Consider the following 27,391-nt stretch of genomic DNA (forward strand, 5'->3'; position numbering starts at 1 on the left):
TGAGCCACGCGGGCCAGGCAAGAAGCCTGAACTCTGTATTTTCTTAAGATGGATTTGAGGAACTGCTAGGGCATCTTCCCAATTGGCACCTTCGGTCAATAAGCCTTTCCTCCCTCCAGACTCTGATGCTTGGAGTTTTTGCATTTTGGAGCGTTGGGCACATAGACTTGGACGGGTAGCACAGAGTAAGGTCTTGGGGGCTGGGTACAAAGCTTCCATGTCTCTCTGGATGCGCCCACCTCCCAGCACACGGATGTGTTCACCAACCCAGAGGCTCCTTATGACTCATGGATTCTGGGTTTTTATATGGGACTTTATACAGATGCATGATCAATTAAATCATTGGCCATGTGACTGGACTCAATGTCCAGTTCCTTTCTTTGGTGCTGGAAGTTCTGACCTCTAATCACATGATCAGGTGGACTTGTTATGAATAACGGAAGACACTCCTATCACTCGGGAAATTCCAAAGGTTTTAGCTCTGTGCCAGGAACCAGTGACGAAGACCCAATATGTTTTACTATATGTGCCCATCAGCTCCCCCAGTTAACTGTATAAGCAAAACCCATGGGCTTGCTCTGCAAATCCAACTTCAAGATAAGTCTCTGGCACCTCCTTCCAAATGAACCCAGGAGCTGTCATTGTTTCCCATTCGGGTGCCCACCCCCAGGGTCTAATCCCACTCTCCCTTTGCCAGCTGGATGGCCTTGGGCGGGTCACCTCACCTCCAGAGTGGTTTCCTCACTTGGAGAATGGAGAAGTAATTCCTGTCTCAGGGAGTTGCTTCATGAAATGATGGGCACCCAAGTGGCTGGCACGCGAGGGCACACGATAAACACTAGCTACTTCCCTCTCCTCTGTCTGACTGTATGCCCTGGCCCTCCTGTCCTGCACTCTGAACCCTCTGACCCCTGGGGGATGGGACTGTCTGGGTCTTCCCTGTCAGACACTCAAATGAGGCTCCCATCTCCTAAACACTCACCCACTCCCAGCACCAGGAACACATCCCAGCTGAGCCCTGGCTTCTAGGCCTGGTTTTACCATTAATTAACTGTGTGACTTCATACAAGTCCCACGTCCCCGCTCTGCTCCGGAACTCAGTTTTACTCCACAAAATACATCTGTACAGAGAAGTGTAGGATCTGAGGTTCACTGAGGTGCCTTCCACTCTGACCAAGTCCCCATCAGCGATCAGCACCAGAGTGAAGCAGAGTAAAGCCAATTAAGGTTTGAATAACTTAAAATTTTATTCTGAGAAAAAGTACTGTAAAGACCATTTCCCAAGGTCAAGTTTAGATAAGGAAAGGGAGGGCTGCCTGAGCTTTCGCTGGCGTCAGAGCTGGGACTCAAGGCCCGTCCACTGTCGGACTCTGCCCATGGAGTCCCAGCCAAGTCTCATGAGGCCAGAAGGGACTCAAGATCCAGGCCTCCCCTCCCTCTGCGACAGGACTGTAGGCACCATGGGGAGTTGCTACCACCTCCACCAAGACTAAGAAGGAGGGCTCTTCCCTGAGTCACAGAAAAGGGGTTCCCCAGTACCACCTATCCCAGCATGGGGATGATCAACTCCTGGACAAAGCCCTGCAGAGCACGCAGGGACCAAGCCGGTGAGGCAGGGCCGAGGGGCGCTGTCAGGCCCCGAGCTCATCCTTCCACTCCCGCAGCTTCTTGTCCATGGCCTGGAGCGTGGATTCACCCTACGCCAACACAGAGTGGTCCTCCTCTTCTCCCCAGACCCCCAGCGGGCCGTGGGGAGCGTGGGGGGCCTTCCCTCCCACAGCCCCGCCTTTTACCTTCATAAAGCAGAAGCGGATGTAGTGGTCAAAGTGCTTCTGCTGGGGTACGCTGTAGAAGATGGACACGGGGATGGCCACCAAGCCCTGCGGGGGGAGGAAGCCCTTGTCTCAACAGGGCCTCCCAGCCCATGCCCCGGCTCTCCGGAGGCAGAGAGGTTTCATGGCGTGGGGGAAGAGAGTTCGCACCAGTGCGCACCTCCACTGCTATGTCAAGGTCACAGGGGAAGAATCCCAGAACATCCCACGTCCCTCCTGTGTGTAGAGAGGACATGGAGGCCAAGAGAGGGGTTAGGGCAGAGCCAGAGAGGAAATCAGCCTGAGAATCATAGCTTTGGGCTGGATGACCACAGAGTTACTGGGCCAACTCCTCACTGTACAGATGGCAAGACTGAGGCCCTGGGAGGCCAGGAATTCGTTCTGCCAACCCACATGCCACCTTTGTACAAATTAAACAGGCTCGCCTTCCTGGACATGGATACAGTCCTGTACCAGGGCTCATGCAGAGGCGGGGCTGGAGTGTGGCCCCTTAGCTTCTTGGTCAGCCCCGGAGCAGTGCACCGCCTGTAAAACCATACACGGGCCCGGTGGAGGCCCCGCCCACCTTGTTCTTGATCATCCACTTGACGAAGCGTCTGTCATAGGGCTCATCCGCAGCCCCAGGCAGGTCAGGCATCTTGCTCTCTGGGGGACAGAGGCCATGCTGAGCCCTGGGTGGCCTCCAGCCCCCCACACCCTGCCCAGCCCGGCCACTCCTCACTGAAGTCCGAGATGTCCGCAACGAAGAAGTAGCTGCCCTGGGGGATCACGGGCCTCAGGCCCACAGATTGCACACTTCGCATCATGTGGTCACGGCTGCGCTGCATGGCCCGCGGCAGCTGCACAAAGTAGCTACTGGGCTGGCCGAAGTGCAGCTGCTCCGACTCCAGGCTCTCAGCCACTGCGGCCTGCGGGGAGGTGGGGGGCGAGGGGCGGAGGATGCACAAGCCGGTCAGGCTGACCTGGCCCGGAGCCAGCCCGGGCCCTCCGGGCCCTCCCGCCCCCGGGGTGTGATCCCCTGGCCTCCTCACCTGGGCCTGCGTGGGACAGTGGTAGATCGAGTTCTGATGCACCGTGAACAGGTGCTTCATGAGACTCTCGGGGCCCAGGACCCAGCCCACCTAGACCGCAAACACAAGTGGGTGTCCTGACTTCCCAGGCCACCTTTCCTGCCAGGGGCCACAGCGGGTAGGGGTAACCCCTAACCTTGTCGACTCACCTTCCAGCCGGTGGCGCTGAAGGTCTTGCCAGCGCTGCCAATGGTCAGAGTGCGTTCCCACATGCCAGGGAGGCTGGCTGCCCAAGGCCAAAGAGAACAGCTGCTGAGATGGGGCCGGGGGCCGGGAAGGGGTAGTGGCTGGACCCCAGGGGGCCCTCAGGCTCTCCACTCTCAGAGCTCCGATCGTGCTATTTACAGGACTTATTCCAGGGTATCCTCATGACAAGCCTGGGGTGGGTGCCATGGCATGCCCCTGTTCTCAAGAGGGGGTAAGTCGCTGCCCCTGGTCATATGACCTGTGTGCCTCCAGACCCTTAGGTCCTAATCATCAGCCCTCTGCTGACTCCCAGATTGGGCTCACTGCCCTGGCACAAATAGCCAGGGGAATGGGGGCACCCTGGCCAACGGGCTCACCAATGCTGATGTGCTGGTTCCCATCGAAGACCAGCCACTGGTAGACCTCGTCCGTGATGCACAACACGTCATGCTGCTGGCACAGGCGGGCTATCAGCTCCAGCTCTGCCTTGGAGAACACCTGTGGGCCGTGCCCAAACACAGAGGCCTGCTCAGAGAAGTGAAGGGTACATCCAAACCCAGAGCCTTTCGGCCCCATCCTACTGAATCCCCGCAGCACTGATCCTGTTAGATAACAGGGAAATAAAGCCCTAGCCGGTTTGGCTCAGTGGATAGAGCGTCAGCCTGGGGACTGAAGGGTCCCAGGTTCAATTCCGGTCAAGGGCACGTGCCTGGGTTGCAGGCTCAGTCCCCAGTAGAGAGAATGCAGGAGGCAACCAATCCATGATGCTCTCTCATCATGGATGTTTCTATCTCTATCCCTCTCCCTTCCTCTCTGAAATCAATAAAAAAATATATTTAAAAATATATATATATATTTTGGTCTCTGCTCCTGGTTCCTGGCACAGAGCTCCTGAAACCCTTGTAAATGCCTACGTGACAAGAGTGCTGGGATCACCCTTTGTTCTAATGAGGCAACTCTGAGTGGGGTCCTGGGCAGGGCTGGTCCTAGACCAAGCCGGAATTAGAAGCCTGGACTTTTCAGCCCCACTTTTCTAGAGAGGGGAGAGGGGCTGGAAATGGAGTTAGTTACTCACTGGTTATGCCCACGTGATGAAGTCTCCATAAAACCCAATCATGTGGGCTCAGAGAGCTTCCAGGTTGGTCACCCGAGAGGGTAATGCCCCCCTACTCCCTGGGGACAGAAGCTCCTGTGCTTGAGGCCCTCCCAGACCTCGCCGTATCTCTCTCTTCACCTGGCCGTTCACCTGCGTCCTCTACCACATTCTTTAACACGCCGGTAACCCTGTTTCCCTGAGTTCTGGGGGCTGCTCTAGCAAGTTCATTGAACCCAAGGAGGGGGTCATGGGGAGCTGACTCATAGCTGCTTGGTCAGAAGCACAGGTGACAACTTGGACTTGGGGACTGGCACCTGAAGTGGCGTGGCGCGTCTCGTGGGGCTAAGCCAGGGGTGGGCAAACTTTTTGACTCGAGGGCCACAATGGGTTCTTAAACTGGACCGGAGGGCCGGAACAAGAGCATGGATGGAGTGTTTGTGTGAACTAATATAAATTCAAAGTAAAGGAGCGGAGGGGAGAGCAAGAGAACCCTCCGCTCTTTCGGCTCCGCGGGCCGTAGTTTGCCCACGGCTGGCTAAGCCCTTAGCCTGTGGGATGGATGTTCACTCCAGGAAGGCAGGGTCAGAACTGAACTGAGTTAAATCGTAGGACACCAAGCAGGTGCCGCAGAATTGCTGGGTGTGGGCAAACCCACACATCTGGTCTCAGAAGTGTGAGTGCGCGAGTGTGGGAGACACCCAGGAGGAAGACTGGGTCTTCCTTCCCATTGGTTGGGTCATGTTCCCATTTTGCAGATGAGAAAACACTCCGAGAGGTGAGGCCACTGTCTGGGGGCCACGGGGAAGGAGGTGTGGAGGCACGAGCCCGCTCCACCATCGGCCCTCAGACTTGCCCGGGGCCTGCGGGAGCCTCATCCTCACAGCTCCCACGGCAGCCCCCCCGCTCCCCCCACGCCAGAGGAAGAACCCGAGGCCCAAGCGGCAAAGCAGTGAGAGTGTGGGCTTGAACCCAGTGCAGAGGGGTCCCCAGAAGGCGGTCTCAGTACCTTTCCCAGGGGGTTGTTGGGTGTGTTGAGGACCAGGGCTTTGGTGCGAGATGTGAACTTGCTGGCCAGCTCTGTGGGGTCCAGCTGCCAGTTGCTGCTGGAATCCAATTCCCCATCCCGGGTGGGGGTCTGCAAGAGGGCGGGCAACACTTACTTCCCTGACAGTCAATGCTAAGGACCTGACCCTCTTGCCCCCTGCCACCGTCCCCACCCTCTCCCCATCCTGGAGAAACGGCTTCCTCCCTTCCTTCCTCCTTTCCTCCCTTCTCTTCCTTCCCTCCCTTCCTCCCTCCCTCCCTCCCTTCCTTCCCACCTCCTAGGGTCCAACACAGCACACTCCTTGGACCCCTCTGCCCACCCTCACCCCAACCAGCATTCTCACCGGCTTCAGGGACACAAACACAGGGCAACCCCCTGCCATCAATGTCATGGGCTCGTAACAGTCAAAAAAAGGCTCGATGATGATGACCTGGTACAAGGGTCAGATTAGCTGAGGTCAGTATCGCCCTGACCCCTCGCCCCCACCAGGCCCCAGCCCCGCCCCGCTCACCTCATCTCCTTCGTCCACCAGGGCCTGGAAGGCTGTGAACAGGGCCCCGTAGGCACCCACAGTCACCAGCACGTTCTTTAGAGGGTCTATCTCCTGTCCCAGCAGCTTCCCAAAGAAACTTGCCAAGATCTTCGTCAGTGGTGGGTAACCCTGCCAGGACAGAGGGGTCAGCCGCCTGGCTCAGCCTCGGCCCGCCCACCAGTTCAGCTGCATCCCGGCAATTCGAGCATCTTCTAGGGGCAGGCCTGGGGCAAAGTCAGCTCCTGAGGGGTGAGTCCTTTAATCTCCCCCGTAACACCTGCCATAAGACCTGTTCTGTGCCAGCCCAGTGCCAGGCTGGGATATGGTGGGGAACCAGACAGAGCACGTGCCTTCATGGAGCACAGCCCAATACAGCCGCCAAAGCAGCGGCAGCTCTACACCTAAAACACCTCCTTTTAAGTTTAAGGCGCACATTCGTGCCATCTGATCCTCCCAGCAACCTTGCAGGAAAGGTATTTTTTATTGATGTCAGAGAGGAAGGAATGGAGAGATAGAAATGTCAGTGATGAGAGAGAATCATTGATCGGCTGCCTCCTGCACGCCCCCTGCTGGGAATCGAGCCTGCAACCCGGGCATGTGCCCTTGACTGGAATCGAACCCGGGACCCTTCAGTCTACAGGCCGACGCTCTATCCACTGAGCCAAACTGGCTAGGGCAAGAAAGGCATTAGTTGATTCCCACCATCTGGCAGGCGGAAAAACAGAGACCCCGAAGAAGGAAAGGACTTGTCCACGGTCCCCGCAGACGAAGTGCAGGAATAGGGTTTTGTGCCGCAGCTCTGGGAGGATCCCACTGGGAGAGGAGGACTGGGTAGTACACCTGTTTGCTGAGGACACTTACAAACCCTCAAGGCTGAGCCAAGTGAGGCGAGTGACTGAAACTAAAGACGGAGCATTTAACTAAGTAACCCACAAAACCAGGTCTGACCGCCTAAAAATGGAAAGTTATATACGGCAAACTACACCAGGAGCACACGTGGAAGACAAAGAGAAAAAACAATGCAACGTAAGAAAATCCGGAAAGATATTGAATATACAAAGAGCTCTTACAAAGCAACAAGACAAAGATATCCACCCAAATGAAAAAACAAGGTAGGTCACAAAAGAAAAAGGACGGATGCCCGATGTGCATGTGAAAGAATAATGACTGAAGAAAAGCAAGTGAAAGTAACGTTGAAATGGGGCTATATTATAAGAATATAATGTCCCCATTAGCAGGCATTTAAAAGATTGATAATGCCCGTGGTTGGCCAGAGTGAGACAAAGGGTTCCTCTTTCACCCAAATAATAAACTTTCCTGCCAGCTCTGAGACCAGCCTGTTGGTGGGAATGTGAGTAAATCTCCCTGTCGGGCAATCTGACCATATCTACCATGAGCTTAAATGCTTACGCCCTTTAGTTCTCTCGTTTTGCTTCAAGGGATTTATCTGAGAGAAACACTCACACACCTGCACAAAGATACACACACACAGCTATTTACTGTGACACTGTTCATAACAGTAAGATATCCAAGCCAGCCCGGCAGTGCAGAGCTGGGTAAGCAAATCATGGCACATCTAGGCAACGGAATACTATGCAGCCATGAAAAAGGACGAGGCTCTTTGGACATGGCAAGTTGTCATGCTGTTTACGGAAATAAGTCACAGAATGTTCGTTATAGTATGAGTCCATTTGTGTTACACACAAGTCTCACAAATAGGTATATAAGCATGTGAGTGTATTTTTTTTTTTTATGGAAGCATTTTTAAAGGTTAAAAGTCTGAACACTCTAACCAAAGTGGCACATGGTTGGCAGTGGTGCCCCTGGATGGTGGAAGGGGAGGGAACATCTCTCCTGACAGTTCTGAAGCACACCAACGTTGAAGAGCCATTGGTCTACCCCCCGGGTGGCAAATAGCTACTCCGGGGCCCTTCACAGAAAGAGTTTGAATTTAGAGTCAAATCGATTAGTAGTTTGTCTTTCAGGGCTCAGCTTACATGTCACCTCCTCCAGGGAGCTTTCTCCGACCCCCCTTCTTCCTGCCCCATTTTCCTCCATCACTGCATATCAACTGCCTTTGTTTTCTGGTACGTGTGTGTGTGTGTGTGTGTGTGTGTGTGTGTGTGTGTGTTTTTCTTGTTTCCTGTCTGCCTTTTCCCAGACCATGAGCTGTCCCAGCCAGAGGCTGAAACAGGAAATACTCAGTGAACACTGAACTATGGCTGGACTGAGTATCCTGGGCTCTTTCCCCTCCTTCCCCAGGGCCTCATCAGAAGCCTGTGTCCAGGGCCCCGGGAGGGACTGGGAGACTCACAAATGCCCTCGTATATTGGTTGAGCATGAAGTCCCCGCTGACGGCGTGCTGAAAGGCTTCCACGGCAAAGTCTGGAGGCGGGAAGTCAGGGAAGCCTTGTCCCAAGTTCACAGCGTCACACTCACTGGCCAATTTGGTGAACTCCACCCTGGGCAACAAATCGAGAGTCGGCACCAGCCCATCCCTCCACCCCGACCTGGACTTCCACCTGTTTCCAAGGCAGGGTGAGCAAGGCACTGGGCTCGTTGTAGAGAAACTGGACAGCGAGCGTCCACCCTGGAGATCAGTGCCAGGCTCATGGCTGGTAACATGCTCTTCCTTTAGGTGGGCCGGGCACTGTGCCCATCCATGCCTCAGCCCAGGGGCTTGCAAGCTTTCAGACCGTGATCCATAGTGAGAAGTCATGTTTATATCACAAACCCTCTTGGAGTCACATTCTCCTTCTGGTGTGATCTAGCTCCTAGCCTGGCCTAGCCTCACCTCACCTACTCAATTCTTTAGAAACACTTCTTGTCCAGCCCCTCCCAAGTGGATTTGATTACCCATTTGTGCACTTGTCAACACCAGTGTGAAATGCTTGCTCCTGTAGCCTCCCCGATGTGCACGAGGCCCGTCCTATTCCTGGGTCACAGTGGGGATGGAGAAGCTGAAGTTTGGAGGGACCTGCCTGAGTGTCCAAGGCACAGCCAGGGTGACCCCACATCTGTCTGGAGCGAAGCTGATGCTCTCGATCCTTACCCTGGGCACACGGGCGACCCACCAACCCACCATCTGCCCTCAACAACCTTTCTTCTGGGCCTGCCTGGTGGCCACCTCTTCATGGAGATGGGGAGAGAGGCGGAGAGGCTGGAGGAGGAGGCTGGCATGGGGTTCCAGGCTGGCTGGGGGCAGAGTAGTCAGACTTGGCCGAGTTAAATTTGAATAACGATAACTATCATTGTGTCTTGTGTGGGGAAGCACAGGACTTGGTTGGAAAGTTTGTAAGGAGGACATTCTGAAAAAATGAGTGGGCTGAAGGTGGCCCACCCTGTTTATCAGAATTCTAATTAGGGGAGTGCGGAAGGCCGCGCCCCTAATTATTCTTTGGTCTTTCCAAACAAGTCTGTGCATGTTCAGCTCCCCGCCCCCCCCCCCCCGGATGTTTACTGGAATCCTTATGCTTAATCTTTAGGTGTCCTTGCTTAAAGGACACTGCAGACACGTGTGTCCCCCCAAGATTACTTACCCTATTGATTGTATCTAAAAGATAAACTTTATCTCAAACTGCTGTTACAATAAAAGCCTGAAGAGGCAGGCAATTGAGGCTGTCTGGTTCCTTTAGCCAGGCAGTCCCTTAGTCCTCTCTTTCACAGCAATCGTGTGTCAGAGTGTTCATTCATCTGTCGCTCAGGGGCTGCTGGTCAGCCCCGGCGGTCTAGAGTCAGTCATTTTCTCCCCAGAGTTCCACGATGCCCCCGAAGACACATGGAGCTGCTGAGGCTCAGAGAGGCCAGTGACCTGCCCAGAGTCACACAGCAGCTAATGGCAGTGCTCAGGTGGTGGATGTTCCACGGTAATTAGGACAAGGGAGCCAGGCTCAAACACTCTACAGAGACTGGCTGCCCTCGGGCCACCACCCTGGGGTCAGCAGGAACCCGGAGCCCTTTGTTACCCTGACTCTCACGGCCTTGATCCCTAACACTCCCCTCCTGTCCCGTGCATTCTTGCCAGGACCACTCCTGCTCTCCCCTGCCTTTGCATGAGACTTAGCCTCTCCTGGCCTCAGTCTCCCCTTCTGTACAATGGGAGTGATTGTCTCCAGAGTCTACCAGGTTGGGAGTCAGGAAGGAGTCTTGTCTCCTCTCCCAGCCTGCCTCCTCATATTCCCTGTTCTGAGTTGCACTTTACCTTATCTGCAAAATGGGCCGCCAGGCTGCCTAGCCTGCTGCACAGAGAGGACGGAGGGGGCAGTCTGAGGATCAGCCAGACTCTACAGGGAATTCGGGCCTGGCTCTCTCATCCCAAACACCATGGAGCATCGAAGGAGGAAGATCTTGGCAAAACACAAAGTTCTGTACACGGTGGCAGTTTGATAGGAATAATATTCCTGTGTTGTGTAAAAACAGCCAACCATCTTCTTAAAGTACAGAGGGATCTCTAGGTTCCAGGCCCAGGCCGGGTGTGGGCCGGAAGATAGGAACTCTTCCTCACACGTCTTCCCACTGCATCCATCCATCACCAATAACAATGGGCACGGGTTCTCCCAGATTTAGAACAAGTGGGTGAAGAAAGGAGCTTAATCTCAGCTTATGGCCAGTGAAGAGCGCCTGAATCTTACCTTCCTAGCGTGACTCACTCCGTACTAAGTGTGAAATAAAACAGTCCCTAAAAGGCCCCTAGCCTGTGCCTGGGTAGCCTATTGCTAGCATACAGTATTTTGTCTTAACCTCCCAAGGCCATTCGAGGGAAATAAAATTATCTCCCTTTTGCAGCCGGGGAGCTGGGGGTCCGGGCAGGTGGCACGGGCCCCGTGCCAGTGCCAAGCGGGGTGCAGCTGAGTTTGGAACCCAAGCCTCTGCTTCAGGTCTCGCCTCTCGTGAGCTGTGGCTGCAGATCTGACTGTCCTGGGCACCACTGAGTTTGTGCAGACCTAGGGACCGGGACCTCCAGCCCTGTCTTGCCCCCACGGACCGAGGGACACCCAGGCACCTCCCCAGCGCCTGCGCACTCACCACGGGTTGTGGTCGATCCCATCCAGCCTTCGTGCATGCAGCCTTTTGGCCATGGTGAGCTGGAAACAGAGCAGATGGAAGGTCAGAGTGAGGAGGTACTGCAGCCTGAGCCTCCAGGAGGACAGGAAGCTGTGCCCCGCACCCCCACCTTCAACACAGCCCCGCCCACCCACTCCCAAGGAGGAGGCGGAGATCAGCACTCCCAGCCGGGCTCCAGCTGCCTCCCCACCTGTGCCCTCCCGACTCTTGGCGGCTGGCTCCTCCCCATGTCACCGGGCTCAGCCGGCTGGACTTGCCCCCCCTGCCAGGCTGGCCCCACAGCCTGGATGCCATCGGGTTAAAGTTTGACTGAGAACAGGCTGGGGGCTGAGGAGGAGGAGCAGGAGGCGGCGGGGGGGAGGGGGGGGGGTGAGAGCTGGGGAAGGATCCTGGCAGCAGTGACAGTAGCGGCTCTGTGTACAGGGGACTGGCTGCGCTCTCCACGCACTTCTCAGAACAATCTGGCTGGGCCCGTGTTAGAGATGAGAAAGTAGGGTGGGGAGTGAGGTGTTCAAGGTCACACAACAGACACACTCAGACTCAGGCCTGTTTGAGATGAGGCCATGTTCTGACTCAGGTGAACTTGCTCAGTTCTGGGGGGCTCAGCGGCCCTTCTCCAGCCACCCCTCCTTCCCCTGTATTCCCTCCAGGGCAGCTTCCTCCTCATCCACAGGTGCCCAGACACCAGCCAGGCCCCAGGGCTGCCTTGGCTGAGTGCCACGGGCCAGGTGACTTAGCGCCTCCTGGCCTCAGTCTCCCCATCGGCATAATGGGAGCGCGGGCTTCGTGGTCCCTCAGCAGGTTTGTGAGGTTTGTGAGTCTCCGGGCTGGCAGGGAGCGGAGCCAGGTCTCTCGTGTCCTCCTCAGCCACCTGCTGTGCTAAGAGGGAGCCCTTCCCGTTTCTCCTGGTCTTGCGCTGTCCCCACAGCGGCCCTATCAGAGGTGCCATGATAACCTCCATCTGAAGATGAAGACGTGGGGCTCAGAGAGGTTCCGGGACCTGCCCAAGGTCAGAGGAGGAGCCGGACAGGACCCTGGCCGGGGTAGCAGCCACAGCAGGGTTACTAGCACCAGACCCCTGACCCGGGACCATCTGTGTATGGGGCAGGTTTTCCCATAGCCCAAGAGTCCTGCCAATGTGAGAGCCCAGCATAAGGATGGCACCTAGTGGGTGCTTTGCTGACATTGGTACCGTCCCTTCACTGAATCCCTCATACCCATCACCAGGCCTGGCGCCCAGTACATGTCAAAATAGTTTAAATTTTTTATGTATTGATTGATTTTAGAGAGAGAGAGAGGAAGGGGGGGGGAGAGAGAGAGAGAGATATCGATCAATTTGTTGTTCCACTTATTTATGCATTCATTGGTTGATTCTTTTTTTAAAATATATTTTTATTGACTTCAGAGAGGAAGGAAGAGGGAGAAAGATATAGAAACATCAATGATGAGAGAGAACCATTGATCAGCTGCCTTCTGCACGCCCCCTACTGGGGATCGAGCCTGCAACCCAGGCACGTGCCCTGACCGGGAATCGAACCCTGACCTCCTGGTTCATAGGTTGACGCTCAACCACTGAGCCACGCCGGCCGGGCATTGGTTGATTCTTACGTGTGCCTTTCACTGGGGGTCGAACCCGCAACCTTGCATGTTGGGATAATGCTCTAACCAACTGAACTACCCAGGGTAGCCAGGGCCACATTTTCTAAAATAAATTTTCCTTTTTATGACTAAAAAATGTGGAAGAAAATTACACTTTAGGAGAATATTTATCAATGTGACATGCTGATGTCAGTAAAACACGCTACAAAATAACATGATGTTTTATAAAAAACATACTCTAGCATATATTTGTACATACATACATTTTTTTCTATGACCCTATAGGAGTGGCAAAAAGTTTTGAAGGAAATATATCAAAATGTTAACAAAGGTTCTATACGAGTGGCAACATCATAGGTGATTTCATTTCTGCCTCCACGTTTTTCATAAGAAGATGACACCTTATTCAGTGGGTTCCGATGTGTGCATTGTTTTGCATTGCGCTTTCTCTGAATTTGGATGTCTGACAATCTATATCAGGGGTCCTCAAACTTTTTAAACAGGGGGCCAGTTCACTGTCCCTCAGACCGTTGGAGGGCCGGACTATAGTTTAAAAAAAAAACTATGAACAAATTCCCATGCGCACTGCGGGCCCGGGACGCGTCGGCCTCTAAGCAGGACAGGCAGTGGCACCCGGCGGGCCGGATAAATGTCCTCAGCGGGCCGCATGCGGCCCACGGGCCGTAGTTTGAGGACCCCTGATCTATATCATGAGTCTGAATGGCATGTTCCCCCTTCATTCATCCAAAAAATAACAGTGCACCTCACCATTGATGGCATCCTAGATACACAGATACAACAAATTACTTTTGAATTAGGGATGCATCATATTTATTAAAAAAAAAAAAAAAGCAAAGATGAGTCAGGAGCAGTGTGGGGAGAGGGGCCTAGAAGTTGGAGTGGGGAAAGTTTGAGGAGGGTTGGGGTGGGAAAGAATAGAGGGGTGCAGGGGCACAGAGAGAGAAAAAGGAGGTGAACGCATTTAGGAAGGAGATAAAAATAACGGGGGACTGCAGAAACTCGGGGTGCTCAAAGGAGTGACCTTCAAGTATGTCACACAGCACTTGGACAGTGAGGCAGCAGTGCCTGTTCTCAGGCTTACACATAACGTATTCATGCAGCGAGCGTTTCCCGAGCACCGACTGTGTACCCAACATGGGCTGGGCAAGGCGGGTGATGGGGAGGCAGCAGCACCAAGCAACCATTCAGATGCAGAGCTACAAGTTCTAGATGGGAAGCAAAGGCAAGGGAGGGACCCGCATCCAGGGTGCCGTCAGGGAAGGCTTCCTGGAAGAGGAGGGTCATGCGTGGGTTTGAAGCCAGGACCAAGCCGGATCCCAGGGGCCCTGGCTTACGCAGGCAGCAGAGAGCACTTACAGTCTGGTGCAAGCACCGGCTGAGTGAAGCTCCAGCCTTCCTTCTCTGGAGGGACCCCACCAGGTGCAAAGAGATGGCTGCCGAATTCCTGAACATGCCTCCCAGAGCCACGGGCACTGATGACTTCTCCTCCAGGGGCAGAGGAGAAGGGAGTGGAGCACTCTGGCCCGGGGCTTGGGTCTCACACACACAGCTCTAATAACAATAACAACAAGGGCCAGTGTTTATTGAGCGGCCACTGTGCAGCAGGCATAGCAATTCGTGTTCTGTTGTAGGGTTGTCCCTCAGCCCTCAAAACCACCAGTGACACCCCCACACCCCAGCAACCAGGGTGACCCTTTAAAATTGTAAATCACCTCTAATGGGGGGAAAAAAAAGGATCCAGGTGAAGATCATGAATAGCTCCTCACATCACAGCGTCAACTCTATGTTCTGACTCTGGAATCACACACCACCTGCATGGTATCTTTGTGCTAAAATCAAATCTACATCAAATAAGGCCTCTGGGTCACTAACATACAAGGGTCAGAAGAACATGTTAAACGACACAGCAGAGATGCAATCAGGGAATGAGGAATGTCTGATAATGGCTCCAGGGTATCTTTTCGGCCTGATGAAAATGTTCTAAAATAAAATGTTCCAGCAGATTCAGACTGATGGAACTGCCATAAAACAAATGACCCCTGCCCTAACCGGTTTGGCTCAGTGGATAGAGCATCGGCCTGCGGACTGAAGGGTCCCAGGTTCGATTCCGGTCAAGGGCATGTACCTTGATTGCAGGCACATCCCCAGTAGGGGGTGTGCAGGAGGCAGCTGATCGATGTTTCTCTCTCATCGATGTTTCTAACTCTCTATCCCTCTCCCTTCCTCTCTGTAAAAAATCAATAAAATACATTTTTTAAAAAAAAGAGAGACTTAGCAGACACCTATTTAAAAGGTCAATGCCTCTAAAAAAAAGAGAGAGAAAAAAACATTGGAAGATTCACTGCACATCATTTGCTAAAAAATAGCTATAGGAACTAAGAAAGTATGGTACTGGCACAAGGATAGACATATACATCAATGGAGTGGCACTGAGAGTCCAGAAATAAACTCTCACATTCACGGTCAATTGCTTTTTGGCAAGAGTGGCAAGAAAATTCAGTAAGAAAAGAATCACCTTTTCAGCAAATTGTGTGGGGACGACTGAATGTCCACATGCCAAAGTATAAATCTGGAACCCCACCTCACGTCATATACAAAAAGTAACTCCAAGTGGATCACAGACCGACATGTAAAAGCTAAAAGTATACAACTCCTGGAAGAAAACAAGAGTACATCTTTGTGGCCTTGCGTTAGAAGGTGTTCTCTCGTGTACAACACCAAAAGTACAAGCCACAGAAGGAAAAAACCAGATAAGTTGGACTTCATTGACATGAAAACCTTCTGTGCCACAGAGGATATCACCAAGAAAGTGAAAAGACAACCCACGGTGTGGGAGAAAGTATTGGAAATCATAACACATAAACGACTAATAAGCACATGGAAATACCAGTATGCTCAACAGCATTGGTCATTAGGGAAATGTCGCATTAAGATGCCACTGCAGCCCTGACTGGTTTGGCTCAGTGGATAGAGCGTCAGCCCCCGGACTGAAGGGTCCTGGGTTTGATTCCAGTCAAGGGCATGTACCTTGGTTGCGGGCTTGATCCCCAGTAGGGGGCGTGCAGGAGGCAGCTGATCGATGTTTCTTTTCTTTCTTTTTTTTTTTTTTAATATATATATTTTTATTGATTTTTTACAGACAGGAAGGTAGAGGGATAGAGAGTTAGAAACATCAGCTGCCTCCTGCACACCCCCCACTGGGGATGTGCCTGCAACCAAGGTATATGCCCTTGACTGGAATCGAACCCGGGACCCTTGAGTCCACAGGCCGACGCTCTATCCACTGAGCCAGACCAGTTAGGGCTGATCGATGTTTCTCTCTCATCGATGTTTCTAACGCTCTATCCCTTTCCCTTCTTCTCTGTAAAATCAATAAAATATATTTTAAAAAATAATTTTAAAAAGAAAAGAAAAATAAGTAAAAAAATTCTCACTCGAGGGTATGTAAAAAAAAAAAAAAAAAAAAAAAAGATGCCACTGCACACCCAGTAGGATGGCTGCTATAACAAAGAAGATGGATAATTGTGTTTGAAGATGTTGAGATATTGGAACCCTTGAAATGGACAACACCCTAGAAGTTCCTCAAAATGGTAAAATATAGGGTTCCCCGTAGACCCAGCAATTCCAACCCTACGTTTACCCGAGAGAAATGAAAACATGTCCACACAAAAACTTGGACATGAATGTTCATAAGCAGCATTATTCGTAACTGCCAAAAAGCGGAAACAACCTAAATGCCCATCGATTGACGAACAAAATGTGGTAAATCCATGACTCAATATCAGTGACAGTAAGAGGAAAAGGAGTACACGCTGAACGTGGGCGGACCTTGAAACTGTGCTAAGTGAGGGAAGCCGGTCACAAAAGGCTACAAATTATGTGATTCCATTAATACGGAACAGGCAAATCTATAGACAGAGAGTAGATCCGTGATTGCCTTGGTCTGGGTGTGGAGTGGGGCGTGGGAATAAGGAATGCCTGACAATGGGTCCGGCGTATCATTTTGGCCGATGAAAATGTTCTAAAATTAGTTTGTGGTCATGACTGCACCAATGTGAATATACTGAGAACCACCGAATAGCACGCTTTATATGGCTGAATTACATGGTGCATGCATTATTATATCTCAATAAAGCAGTTTTTAAAAAATTGCCACGGTTGAAAAACAAAAGGCAGTGCTCTTGCGGTGGCCATGGGAATGAGTCTCTCTGATGTGACTGAGGGGACAGCTGTGCCCTTAGCATCGAGGCCAAGCCTCCAGGGCTGCTCCCGGGCAGTGCCTGGACAGCGAGACCAGTGTAGCTGGCAGACACGCACTCTCCAGGGCTCCCATTGGCTTTGCTGGGACTTTCTGAGAACTGCCCCGCGGTCTGAGACTCTTCCTTCCTTTCCTCGGAGGGGGTCAGGCCCAGCCCTGAAAAAGGAGTGGGTGCTTAGGGTCAGGGGGCTGCTCTAGAGGGCGCTGTGGGCACCTGCCCAGTCCTGTGGGAGCTAGGGAGGGCTCCCAGGAGAATGTGGCCTCCACGCTGAGTCCAAGTCCGGGAGGGAAAGCTTGTCCGCAGAGAGAGTGGTGCAAAGGCCCCGGAGCAGCGGAAGGGAGCCGGGAGGTTCCAGGAGCAGAGCGAAGTCCGGCCAGAGTTCACCCGCTCATTTCTCAGAATTGAGTCAGTTCCCGGGGACATCCTGCAGGAAGCACTGCCTGGCCCCTGTGGCTAAGCACCAGAGCTGGGAGCAAGAAAGGGCAGTGTGATGATTATCTGGGGAGGGACATTCCACGGTGTGTCACCCCAGGAGATGGCATCCGCATGCTTTGGCCTCCCTCAGCCAGGGGGCTCGAGGCCAAGGCCAGGTCTGAGCCAGTGCAGGGCGGTCGGTGCCCTGTGCCTGCTGCGTGTTCTAGGGGACCAACTGGCCCGCCTGCCCGGAATTGAGGGTTTTCTCAGGACGTGGGATTGGCAGTGCTAAAACGGGGACCCTCCTGGGCAAAGGGGATGGCTGGTCCCCTTCGGCTGGGAGAATGGAGGTCGCTGCTCCTGTCCTGGGCCTGATGTCCTGCTGACTCGTCCAGTACTCAATCCTGCAGGGACCCTCCGCCGCCGCCTCCTAACCACCTGGTTCAAATCTGGGGGTGCCGCTGGCTGATCCTCTCTCTGACCCTCGCCCACATCGCTCCACGTCTATCAATTCCGTCCTTTCTCCTAAAGCGACTACACCTCCTCTGCCCTAAATCATGCCTTTCTCATTCACCGGGTTGCGGTGGCGGGGATAAGAGGAATACACTCAGCTCTCACTCTGCGCCAGGCGCTGCGGCAAGGACTGAACATATGTCATTGGACCTTTCAGCCCTGGAAACAGGTGCTGGCCTCGCCCGCATTTCTAGGCAAGGACGTGGTAACAATGACAAAATAACAACGAATACTAATACTGAACTCCAGAGGTTGGAGGCGGGCCTGCACCACCCGCGGCCCAGGCACGGCAGGCATACTAACACTGGACAAGATCCCCTCGTGGCCCTGCCCACTTCCCTGCCACAGCCTCAGCCCTTCCCCCTCGCTGGGCACTGCTGACTCTTGGGGCTGGAGGTACCCTGGGCCACCTGGCTCCATCGTCCAGGCTCACTGCCCCGCGGCTGGGCATGGACACTAGGGTGGGGCTTTTGCTGCAGCAGACTGCCAGGGCAGGGGGTGGTGTGTGCGCCCACGAGAGTCTGTGGGCAAGGGAGTGAGTGAGCATCACTGAACCCTTGGTGCCCACCCAGGCCCAGGTCCTTGGGAGATGATTAGAACACGGGCTTTGGCGTCATGAGGCAAGTCACTTCACGTCTCCACAGGTCCATTTCCCTGTCTGTTAAGGAAATAAAATACGGTAATTCACGGAAAGCCGATCACTTAGTGCCTGGTCAGGAAATGGCTGATGTTAATAACAGCTCGGGAACTTTATGAATATTCATTGAGTTAATATAATATGGCACGAGGGGCTAGATGTGTGTGAACTCGCTCGTATTTGCTGGCAGGGCTGACTTCTCCATCAGACCGTCTCAGAAGGCATAGTGCCAAGGGCCCGCCACACTTTGAGGGGCCCATGAAAATGTTTTAATCTTAATTTATTTTAAAATAAGAAGAAAAGACTATAACAATAATGAATGTATAATAATGAATTCAGCCTGGATGATATTCATTCTTTATATAGCAACACAGTTGTAAAATATAAGTTTTATTTTTTTCTAATGGAGAAAGGAGTCCATGAAAGTCTTCATGTGACCTTGAACGTAGGTAAACCCATGTGTGGTTGTGACTTCATGTGCAAATAGGAGCGTTTCACTTGAGCATGTGCACACATCTGTCTGTGTTTGTGAGCATGTGGATGTAGTGGGGGCAGTTTCCAGGAATCCAAAGAGGAGGGAGAAACCACTGGGGTCCCAGCTAAGGGCAGGAAGGGCATAGGTGGCCACTTGGGCTGCCCTCACGGAGCAACACCACTGGGTCTTTGACATCCCCCATTAACAGGCAAGGATTTGTTATGGGCTTGCTGTTCTTGAAGCTGCCAGCAGGGGGCACGCAGCGCCAGCCGTGTCAAGACTGGGCTCGCTGGCCCGCTGCTCCACACACGTGGGCACAGGGAGACTCTTACTGCATAGAGGAGGCCCACGGTCTATCCACCTTGAGGCCGGCCTGCTGGCCTCCCAGCCCAGCGTTCTCCACTCACTGGGGCTGACCCAGGGGCCTCCAGTGGGACCTCATTCACTGGCACTCATTCAGCCTTTCCCAGGCCATACCTACCTCCAACTCCCTGTGCCTCCTCCCTCCTCCTCCAGGAAGCAGGTCTTCCCTGGCCAGCCCCTTTCTAGCCCTGAGGTCTGTCCTAAGGGTAATGACAATGGCCTTTTTTTTTTTTTTTTTTCATATATTTTATTGATTTTTTACAGAGAGGAAGGGAGAGGGATAGAGAGTTAGAAACATCGATGAGAGAGAAGCATCCATCAGCTGCCTCCTGCACACCCCCTACTGGGGATGTGCCCGCAACCAAGGTACATGCCCTTGACCGGAATCGAACCTGGGACCCTTCAGTCCGCAGGCCGACGCTCTATCCACTGAGCCAAACCGGTTTTGGCGACAATGGCCTACTGTACACTTTTTCTGTGCCAGGCAGCCTGCCGTGCACCTTATAGACAGGTTTCATCACTTCTTTAAAAATATTTTTTAATTGATTTCAGAGAGGAAAGGAGAGGGAGAGAGAGATAAAAACATTGATGATGAGAGAGAATCATTGATTGGCTGCCTCCTGCACGCCCCCTATTGGGGATCAAGCCCACAACCCAGGCGTTTGCTCTGAGCAGAATCAAACCGGGGACCCTTCAGTCCGCAGTCCGACACTCTGTCCACGGAACCAAACCAGCGAGGGCATGGCCAACTGATTTTTGAACAAGGGTGCCAAGATCATTCCATGGGGGGAAAATAATCTCTTATTCAACAAATGGAGCCAGGACAACTGGATAGCCACATACAAAAGAATGAAGTTAGACCTCTACCTCAATCCACCTACAAAAATGAATTCAAAATGAATCAATGGTCTTGGTCCCATTCTTGATAATGTCCTTTGACACACATGTTTTTAATGTTTATAAAGTCCAAATACAAACTTTACCTATGACCTAGTGATTCCACTCGTAGGCATACAATGAAAAGAAATGAAGACATACATTCACACAGAAACTTGTATATGAATGTTAATAGCAGCATTATTCATAGTAATGAAAAGGTGCAAACAACCCGAAAGTCCTACAATAGATACATGGGTCAATTGTAGCATAGCCATACAATGGAATGTTATTCAGCCGTAAAAAAGAACATGCTACATCCCTGCTACACCTTAGATGAACCTCAAAAACAGTATACTGCCCTAACCGGTTTGGCTCAGTGGATAGAGCGTCAGCCTGCGGACTGAAGGGTCCCGGGTTTGATTCTAGTCAAGGGCATGTACCTTGGTTGCGGGCTTGATCCCCAGTGGGGGGTGTGCAGGAGGCAGCTGATCAATGTTTCTGACTCTCTATCCCTCTCCCTTCCTCTCTATAAAAATCAATAATATACATATATATATATATATATATATATATATATATTAATATATTTTTTGTTGATTTTTTACAGAGAGGAAGGGGAGGGATAGAGAGTTAGAAACATCAATGAGAGAGAAACATCAATCAGCTGCCTCCTGCACACCCCCTACTGGGGATATGCCCGCAACCAAGGTACATGCCCTTGACCAGAATCGAACCTGGGACCCTTGAGTCCGCAGGCTGATGCTTTATCCACTGAGCCAAACCGGTTAGGGCTATATATATATATTTTTAAAAACCACAGTATACTAAGAGAAAGAAGCCAGACCCAAAGGTCACGTATTATATGATGACCTTCATAGGTTATATCCAGACTAGGGAAATCCAGAGCCAGAAGTAGATCAGTGGCTGCCAGGGGGTGGAGGGAGGAATGTGGAATGTTTATTTAGTGAAGATGGGTTGTTTTTCTGGGGAAATGAAAAAGTTTTGAAACTAGACAGAGGCAGTGGTTGCACAACATTGTGAATACACTTAATGCCACTGATGTGTAGACTTTATCCTTTTCGCCAGAAGCGTTTTCAACATTTATGTCAATAAATTTGCCTTCACCAAGTTCCTCTGGCTACATATCTTGAGTTTATATCTCCAGTTTCTGGAACAGTGAATAGTTGAAGTGTCCACATTCCTACGGTCAGCTATTTATTTAATCGCTGCTTCTACTTTTGATTCAAAATTTTTAAAAAATGGATTTGAGAGAGAGACAGAGAGACATCGATTTGTTGTTACACTTATTTCTGTTACACTCATTGGTTGATACTTCTATGTGCCCTGACTGGGGAATCAAACCTGCAACCTTGATGTATGGGGATGACGCTCTAACCAATTGAACTACCCAGCCAGGGCTTGATTCAAATTCATTCTCAGGGTTATCACTCTGCCTTTCTTTACTGCACTTGCATCTTTGTTGGCCAATCCCCTCTTCTGATGATCTGCTTTTGTAAAATGTCACCTGGGTTTATCTCTGGGAGACAGGCAGCAGCACAGCTACATGCTTTGCTGTCTGGAGGTGAACTGAAAGAAGTGATGTGATTGGTCACTGACCATTATGCACACCTGTGGACTGAAGAGCTAGCAGCAAAATCCACCTTTTACGCAATTACTCATAGTTAATATAACACAGCAGCTGGAATTCAAACCGTGTTGAGGAACTGGTGTCCCTTGATGCAAAAAAAAATAGTTAATTTTTTAACTAAAAATTAACTAAAGTTAAAATTTATTTGAAGTGGTACCTGGAACTCGTCCATATCAGAACGGTGCAAAGCAAGAACTGCTTAATTGCGTGTATGTTTGTGCATACGGTTGTTTTCAGGGACACCGCTAAATTATTACCATGGCATTCTTTGGGGTTGGGGTCATATAAACCACTATACAGCTTGATTCAAAAAAGAGAGACTGTGAAACTGTGAAGCTCTGAAATCAGACAGAACTCGGCTGAAGCTGTTGACTAGCTGTGACTTAGGCAAATTATTAAACCTTTCTGGGAATACTTTCTGAAATGAGAACAAAGATAGTGCCTGCCTCATAGGGCTGTAGAGAGACGTCAATGAGATAACACATGAAATCACTTAGCGTGGTGCCCGCAGTCAACGTTCAACAATGTCATCACTATTATTATTATTATTATTATTATTATTATTATTAAACACCAGTCAAAAAAAACACACAAAAAAACACACCAGTCCATGGTGAAGTGCAGCCATGCAGGCAGCTGGGGGAGGGGTGGGGGAAAGCACTCAGGAGGCCAAACCCGCCTGGACGGCACCAGATGCCACTTAGGACCCTTCTACTGCAGCTGCCCAGGCCTCCAAGAGCCCAGGCTTCCTGGCTGCCAGGCCAGGGGCTGGTGGCCAGCGGTCAGTGTCCTCCCACAACACATGCCTCCATCAGCCTGAGCAGCTACTGGCCACCTTCTTGGCCAGAAGCCACCATGACTGGTGACCCTCAGGTGCATGATCCCTAGGGAAATGCCTCAGTGACCAGTACTGTGACGTGAGCCACACCTCCTGTTGGACCGGCCTTGCCAAGCAGCCTGCGTTGATGCCAGATAAAGTCTAACGCCTCCTCAGCCTGGACGTTGCAGCAGGCCTGAATCCAGACTCTGCAGTTTCTATGTTCTCTCCTCTTCCGAACATATAAGTCCTTTGCCTCTGACTAGACATCACCCACCTTTGCTCAAACGGTGCCCCTGCTTGGCGTGCCCTCTGATCCAATCACCCTGGCAGGGCCCAGCCCCAGCTCTCCCTCCTCTCTGAAACTTTGTGTGTCCACCTGGGCCCTTCTCTGAACTCAGACAGCACCTACTATGCGCCAGACCTCAGTGCTAAATTCCCTGATCTTCACCGCAGTCTGCTAGGCAGGCATTATTATCCCTATTAGCCCCCAGGAGGAGAATGAACAAAGCTCACTCAGCTGTGAGAGCTTGAGCTAGAATTCCAATCCTGGTCCACCTGTCTCCAAAGTCCAAACTCTTTTCCAAAAATCCCTCTTTCCGGAGGTGGGTGCAGCTGCCTCTATCTGCTCCCCTGCCTGCAGGAGACCATCGGCCGGCCCTCGGGGACAGGAGCCACACCATGTCCAGCTTCCTTCCTGCATGGCAGCTTGCAAGGGACAGGCGGGTGATTTTGGCTTTGCAGGCTGCCTCACATCACCAAGCAACCCTGTGCAATAAGGACATTTGGTTTAAGTATTTCACACTGGGTATCTGGAGTCAGTTCTGTACTGGGCCCGTCTATTCAGTGCCTAGAAGGCTGTATAGTGTTCCTGGGCTCAAAATGCCAGCCGCTTCCCAGTTACTGAGAAAACGCCAAGCATGGCTCCCCTGGGGAGAGGGTACCATGCCCCATGCCCAGGCAGGCCAGTCTGTTACCTGAACAATCACAGAAGGTGAACGCTTGGACTCTGACGTGGGTAAAATGATCCCAGCTCCTCTCTAAACTTGCTCCAAGGCCTCGGTCCTCCCTAGGCTCAGCTTCCGCATCTGTGCAATGGGCACAATTATCCACAGGAAGCATTTAGCACCGTCCTGGCCCACAGCAACCTGCAACACCCAGACACTGCTACTATTTAAAGCTAAGGCTTTCCATAAAGTTAGTTAACCAAGCAGGTTAACCAAGTGTCTTGTCAGACAATGAATCCTGTTTTGGGGGGAGGTGGGGGATCTAAAAACACAGAGTCCCTATAAGACAAAGGTTTTGTGAAAAACTGTCCCGAGGGAGTGTGACAGCCTGTTTGGGGAGCTCTGACAAGCACACTGACTTATATAAAGGTCCTCCTGGGTTTGGAATTAGCAAAGGAGAAATGATTTCTGGAGCCCAGACTGCAGGTTCTTGGGCCTACAGAGGGGTGGGTGGGTGGGGACCCTGAGTGAGACACACAGCAGGTACCCCACTCCTTATTCCTCCTGAAATATCACTCATTAGGGCAGTTTTACACATGAGGGGGAAATATGTGTATATATATTTAGTATCTGGAACATTAGAGAGAGTCACATCAGTTTTACAGGAGAAACTGAGGCTCAAAGCAGGGAAATGACTTATGCAAAGTCACAGCCCTAGAAAAGCACAGAAGGACCCCAATGGTCAATTCAGAGCTCAAACCACTGTCCCGGGATGAGGAAGGAAGATGAGCATTTGGGGACTTTTCCAGGGAGCTGGCGGTGCCCACATCTTGTTAGGGCAGAGTGACTCCTCGCCCACTGCAGCTGGAGTGACTCGGGCCTGCTGGCTATGGAAGGGAGGAGCCGTGCCCGGCCACATGTCCGGGCACATTGGCAACCTGAGAACCCAGGTGACAGCCAGGAGCCTCCTGCGCTGACACTTTTGTTTACATGGGCAGAGTGTCAGCAAGTCGACTGCCACTCTGGGGGCCGAGTCAAGGCGGGTGGGGGTCTTCAGTGTGAAGGACTTTATCATTGCTCTGGACTCTCCCGTGTTTCTTTGTCACCCCCACCTGAATATAAAACCAGGGGGTCCTCCTCCCCGGAGTTATGGGAGGGAAGTGTGGCGTGGAGGGTGGGAAGCCACAGGTGTCGCCATGTGAAGTAGTTGTCCAGGAGGAAAGCGTGATTCACACCGAAGCCAGACTGAATGTTTCTAAGCTGCATCATCCATCATGTCAGTTACCTGCAGGTATGAGAGTCTCTGCTTGAGCCTTTAGTCCAGGGGTGGGGAACGTCCGGCCCAAATAAAGCAAGGGAGGGAAGGAGGAGGCGGGGAGAGAAACATCGATGTGAGAGAGCCACATCGCCTGATTGCCTCGGGCACACACCCCAACTGGGGGCGGGGAGGGGACCTGCAACCCAGGCGCATACCCTTGACCTTGATGGGAATCAAACCCTTGACCATTCAGTGTGCAGGCCGGCACTCTAACCACTGAGCACGCCAGCCAGGGCTGTTGTCATTTTTTTATTTCACAATCTAAGGTAAGAGGTCAGTACCCGACTAAATAGTCAGGTATCGCATGTTTTTAAAATGCTTGCGCCACACGGGTTGAAAATCACCGCTCCAGCCTCGTAATTTCACCTTCCAGACATCTATGCATCTTTCAGTCACAGATCAAAAGTGCCCTCCTCCGAGAAGCCCTCTTTGACTCCCCCAAGGGTTGAGCCAGGGGCTCCCTCCTGCGTGCTCCCGAGGCCCGAGCCACCGCAGCACCCATCACAGATGCTAACTGCTGGGTTTCTGTCACTACACTAGTGAGGCCTTGTGGGGACTCTTTGGGGGCAACGTCCTCTGCTCTTCCTGATCTGTGAAATGGGGCTAATCTGCACGTAAAGCACAAAGCAGGGCAGGTGGGGGCACTCAGCGTCAGCCACCGCGGCCATGGTTTTCATTTTTATAGGTGGGGACGTGGGGGTCAGGTCCACTGTGTCAAGGCTGGAAAGGGGCAAGCCTTGGACTCCAGTCTGGAATCTGGCCTCCAATGTTTGCCTCTCTTCATCCTGTTCGTTCCACTGGTTCAGTCAGTAAGCAGCTGGTAAACAGTTAGTGGACACCTGCTGTGTGCGGGGCCCCAGGCCTGCGTTGTATGGTTGATAACAAAAAGGCTTCTTGTAGGGAGTGGATAGGCCAGAAATGTGAGCATTGTTAAGTCTGATCAAATAATTGAATCGACACCCCTCCCCTGGGAACTGGCTTTTCAGGTCATTTCACTATGGGCATCCCCTTTGCAGAGACCACATTTCACTTTGGGGACCACATTCCATTGTCTCCCCTCCGGGTATGCATAAAGAAGTCTCCGCCCAGAAAGAGCCCACCAACAGTCTCTAAAAGCCGCTGACTCCCGTCACTGGGTGCTGGAGCCATCCAGGCTCAGCCACCTGGTGTGTGTTAGAGAGTAGAAATTTTTGAGCATGCTTCCTCCTAGTCGACTGAGCCTTGAATCCCAGCTGCACCTCACAAAATAGCCTTGCAAGATAGAACACTGTGAGCTTTCTGAAGAACAGGATGACCCTGTACATAATAACATGGTCATCAATAACATGACCCTGACATTAAAACCTGTTTTGTCTTAAATTGCTTGCTCTGCAAAAACAAGATGTGGTAAATGTGCTTAAAAGCGGTCCCGCACAAAGGGTCAGGGCTGCTCTCTGTACTCCCTGCATGGAGAAAGGCAGAGCAGTCGCGGGCCGGCTAATAAAGGTTCCCTACATTTTAATTTGGTCTGGACTCCAGTGGTCGTTCACTGGCCTTCGCTCCACAACAGTGTGCATTCCTAATTCTCGCCATTCTGGCCTCCTGCGTTCCTCCTTCGGGACCTAACAGGTATTAGTGTAAAATCCTCCAGGGCTCACATTCCAGCTCCTCCACTCGCTGGCTCTGAGATATTGTGAAGATCCAACCTCTCCCAGACTGTTTCCGCCCCTAATAACAGGGAACCCAGGGAACCGTAAGTCCTCCCAGCAGGAGGGCTGAAACCAGGCGCTGGCTCAGCGGCCGATAGAGGAGAGCTGTCACCATCTTCACCATCCTCTTGTTTAAACCAACCTGTGTACATGCTAGTAACTTCTTCCCCCCTTGCCCGGGTACCCAGGGTCCCAGTTCTGCCCGGGGCCACCACAGCTCACTTCTTGTGCATCTTAGCAGAGGAGTGATGGCAGACACCTACCCCCACACACGCTCCTTAAACGGCAGCGCCGATCAACGCTGTTCTTTTTGTTCCTTTCTTTTCATCTAAGGTATCTTGGAAGTCGTCCTGTCTTCGTGCGTAATGAACATTTTTCATTTTAGTAGTTGCACAGTACGCCACCGTATGGATTACTGTTTAACGTGGCCACCGTTACTCTTACTAGGCTGGGGACTGCGAGGACTCGCGATCCAGAGTTGCAGAGCTGGAGTCCGGACCCAGTTCCAGTACCGGCTCTACTCGACATTCCCCACCCGTACTACCCCGGGATGGGGAGGGGACGTGGGTGCAGGCAGGACCAGAGAGCGGGTCAGCGAGAAGCGCGCGCAATTCATTCCCGCCGGTGGCTCCCAGCTGGGGGAGCCTTTCGGCAGCCGACCTGCTATTACAGCAGCACCAAATGCTGCGAGCACTTCGGCACAATCCAGCTCGGCACCGGTTACCAGACCCTCCGGCCTCGGTCGGGGCAGCAATGCTCAGCAGTATCAGCTACTCACCTCTGCGCCCGCCGCTTCACCCAGTCACCAAGGACTCCGCGAAGGTTAGAACCGTCCCTGTCCCTTTAAAGGGGCCAAGCCCCGGCTCCGCTACTTCCGCCCCCAAACAACATGGCGTCAGCGGGGAGAGGAGGGGGTTGAGGGCGCGGACACGGCAGCCCTTAAAAAGATGGCGACGCCCTGGCCGCCGCGTTCGCAACTTGGGGTGAC

At 52.2% G+C, this 27,391-nt stretch overlaps 1 protein-coding gene across 7 annotated transcripts; it reads right to left on the reverse strand.

The window, feature by feature from the left end:
* Positions 1-1,222: 1,222 nt before the first annotated feature.
* KYAT1 (kynurenine aminotransferase 1) lies at positions 1,223-27,388 on the reverse strand. Of its 7 annotated transcripts, none has more exons than XM_080667857.1 (16): positions 27,182-27,221; positions 14,961-15,098; positions 14,158-14,239; positions 13,802-13,996; positions 10,787-10,845; positions 8,076-8,223; positions 5,741-5,890; positions 5,573-5,659; positions 5,191-5,319; positions 3,466-3,586; positions 3,052-3,128; positions 2,864-2,953; positions 2,554-2,740; positions 2,398-2,477; positions 1,794-1,880; positions 1,223-1,697 (listed from the first exon to the last, which is right to left on the reverse strand). In XM_080667857.1, the coding sequence occupies exons 4-16, from the start codon at positions 13,895-13,897 to the stop codon at positions 1,632-1,634; spliced, it is 1,377 nt and encodes a 458-aa protein (XP_080523983.1). In that variant the 5' UTR covers positions 13,898-13,996; positions 14,158-14,239; positions 14,961-15,098; positions 27,182-27,221; the 3' UTR covers positions 1,223-1,631. The 7 variants fall into 7 exon arrangements, with proteins under 7 accessions (XP_080523983.1, XP_080523985.1, XP_080523982.1 ...); XM_080667859.1 differs by lacking the exon at positions 14,961-15,098 and adding an exon at positions 23,428-23,538; XM_080667856.1 differs by lacking the exon at positions 14,961-15,098 and having other exon boundaries at positions 27,182-27,363.
* Between the last annotated feature and the right edge of the window lie 3 nt (positions 27,389-27,391).

The sequence above is a fragment of the Plecotus auritus genome (genome assembly GCF_963455305.1).
Source record: "Plecotus auritus genome assembly, chromosome: 5".
NCBI lineage: Eukaryota > Metazoa > Chordata > Mammalia > Chiroptera > Vespertilionidae > Plecotus > Plecotus auritus.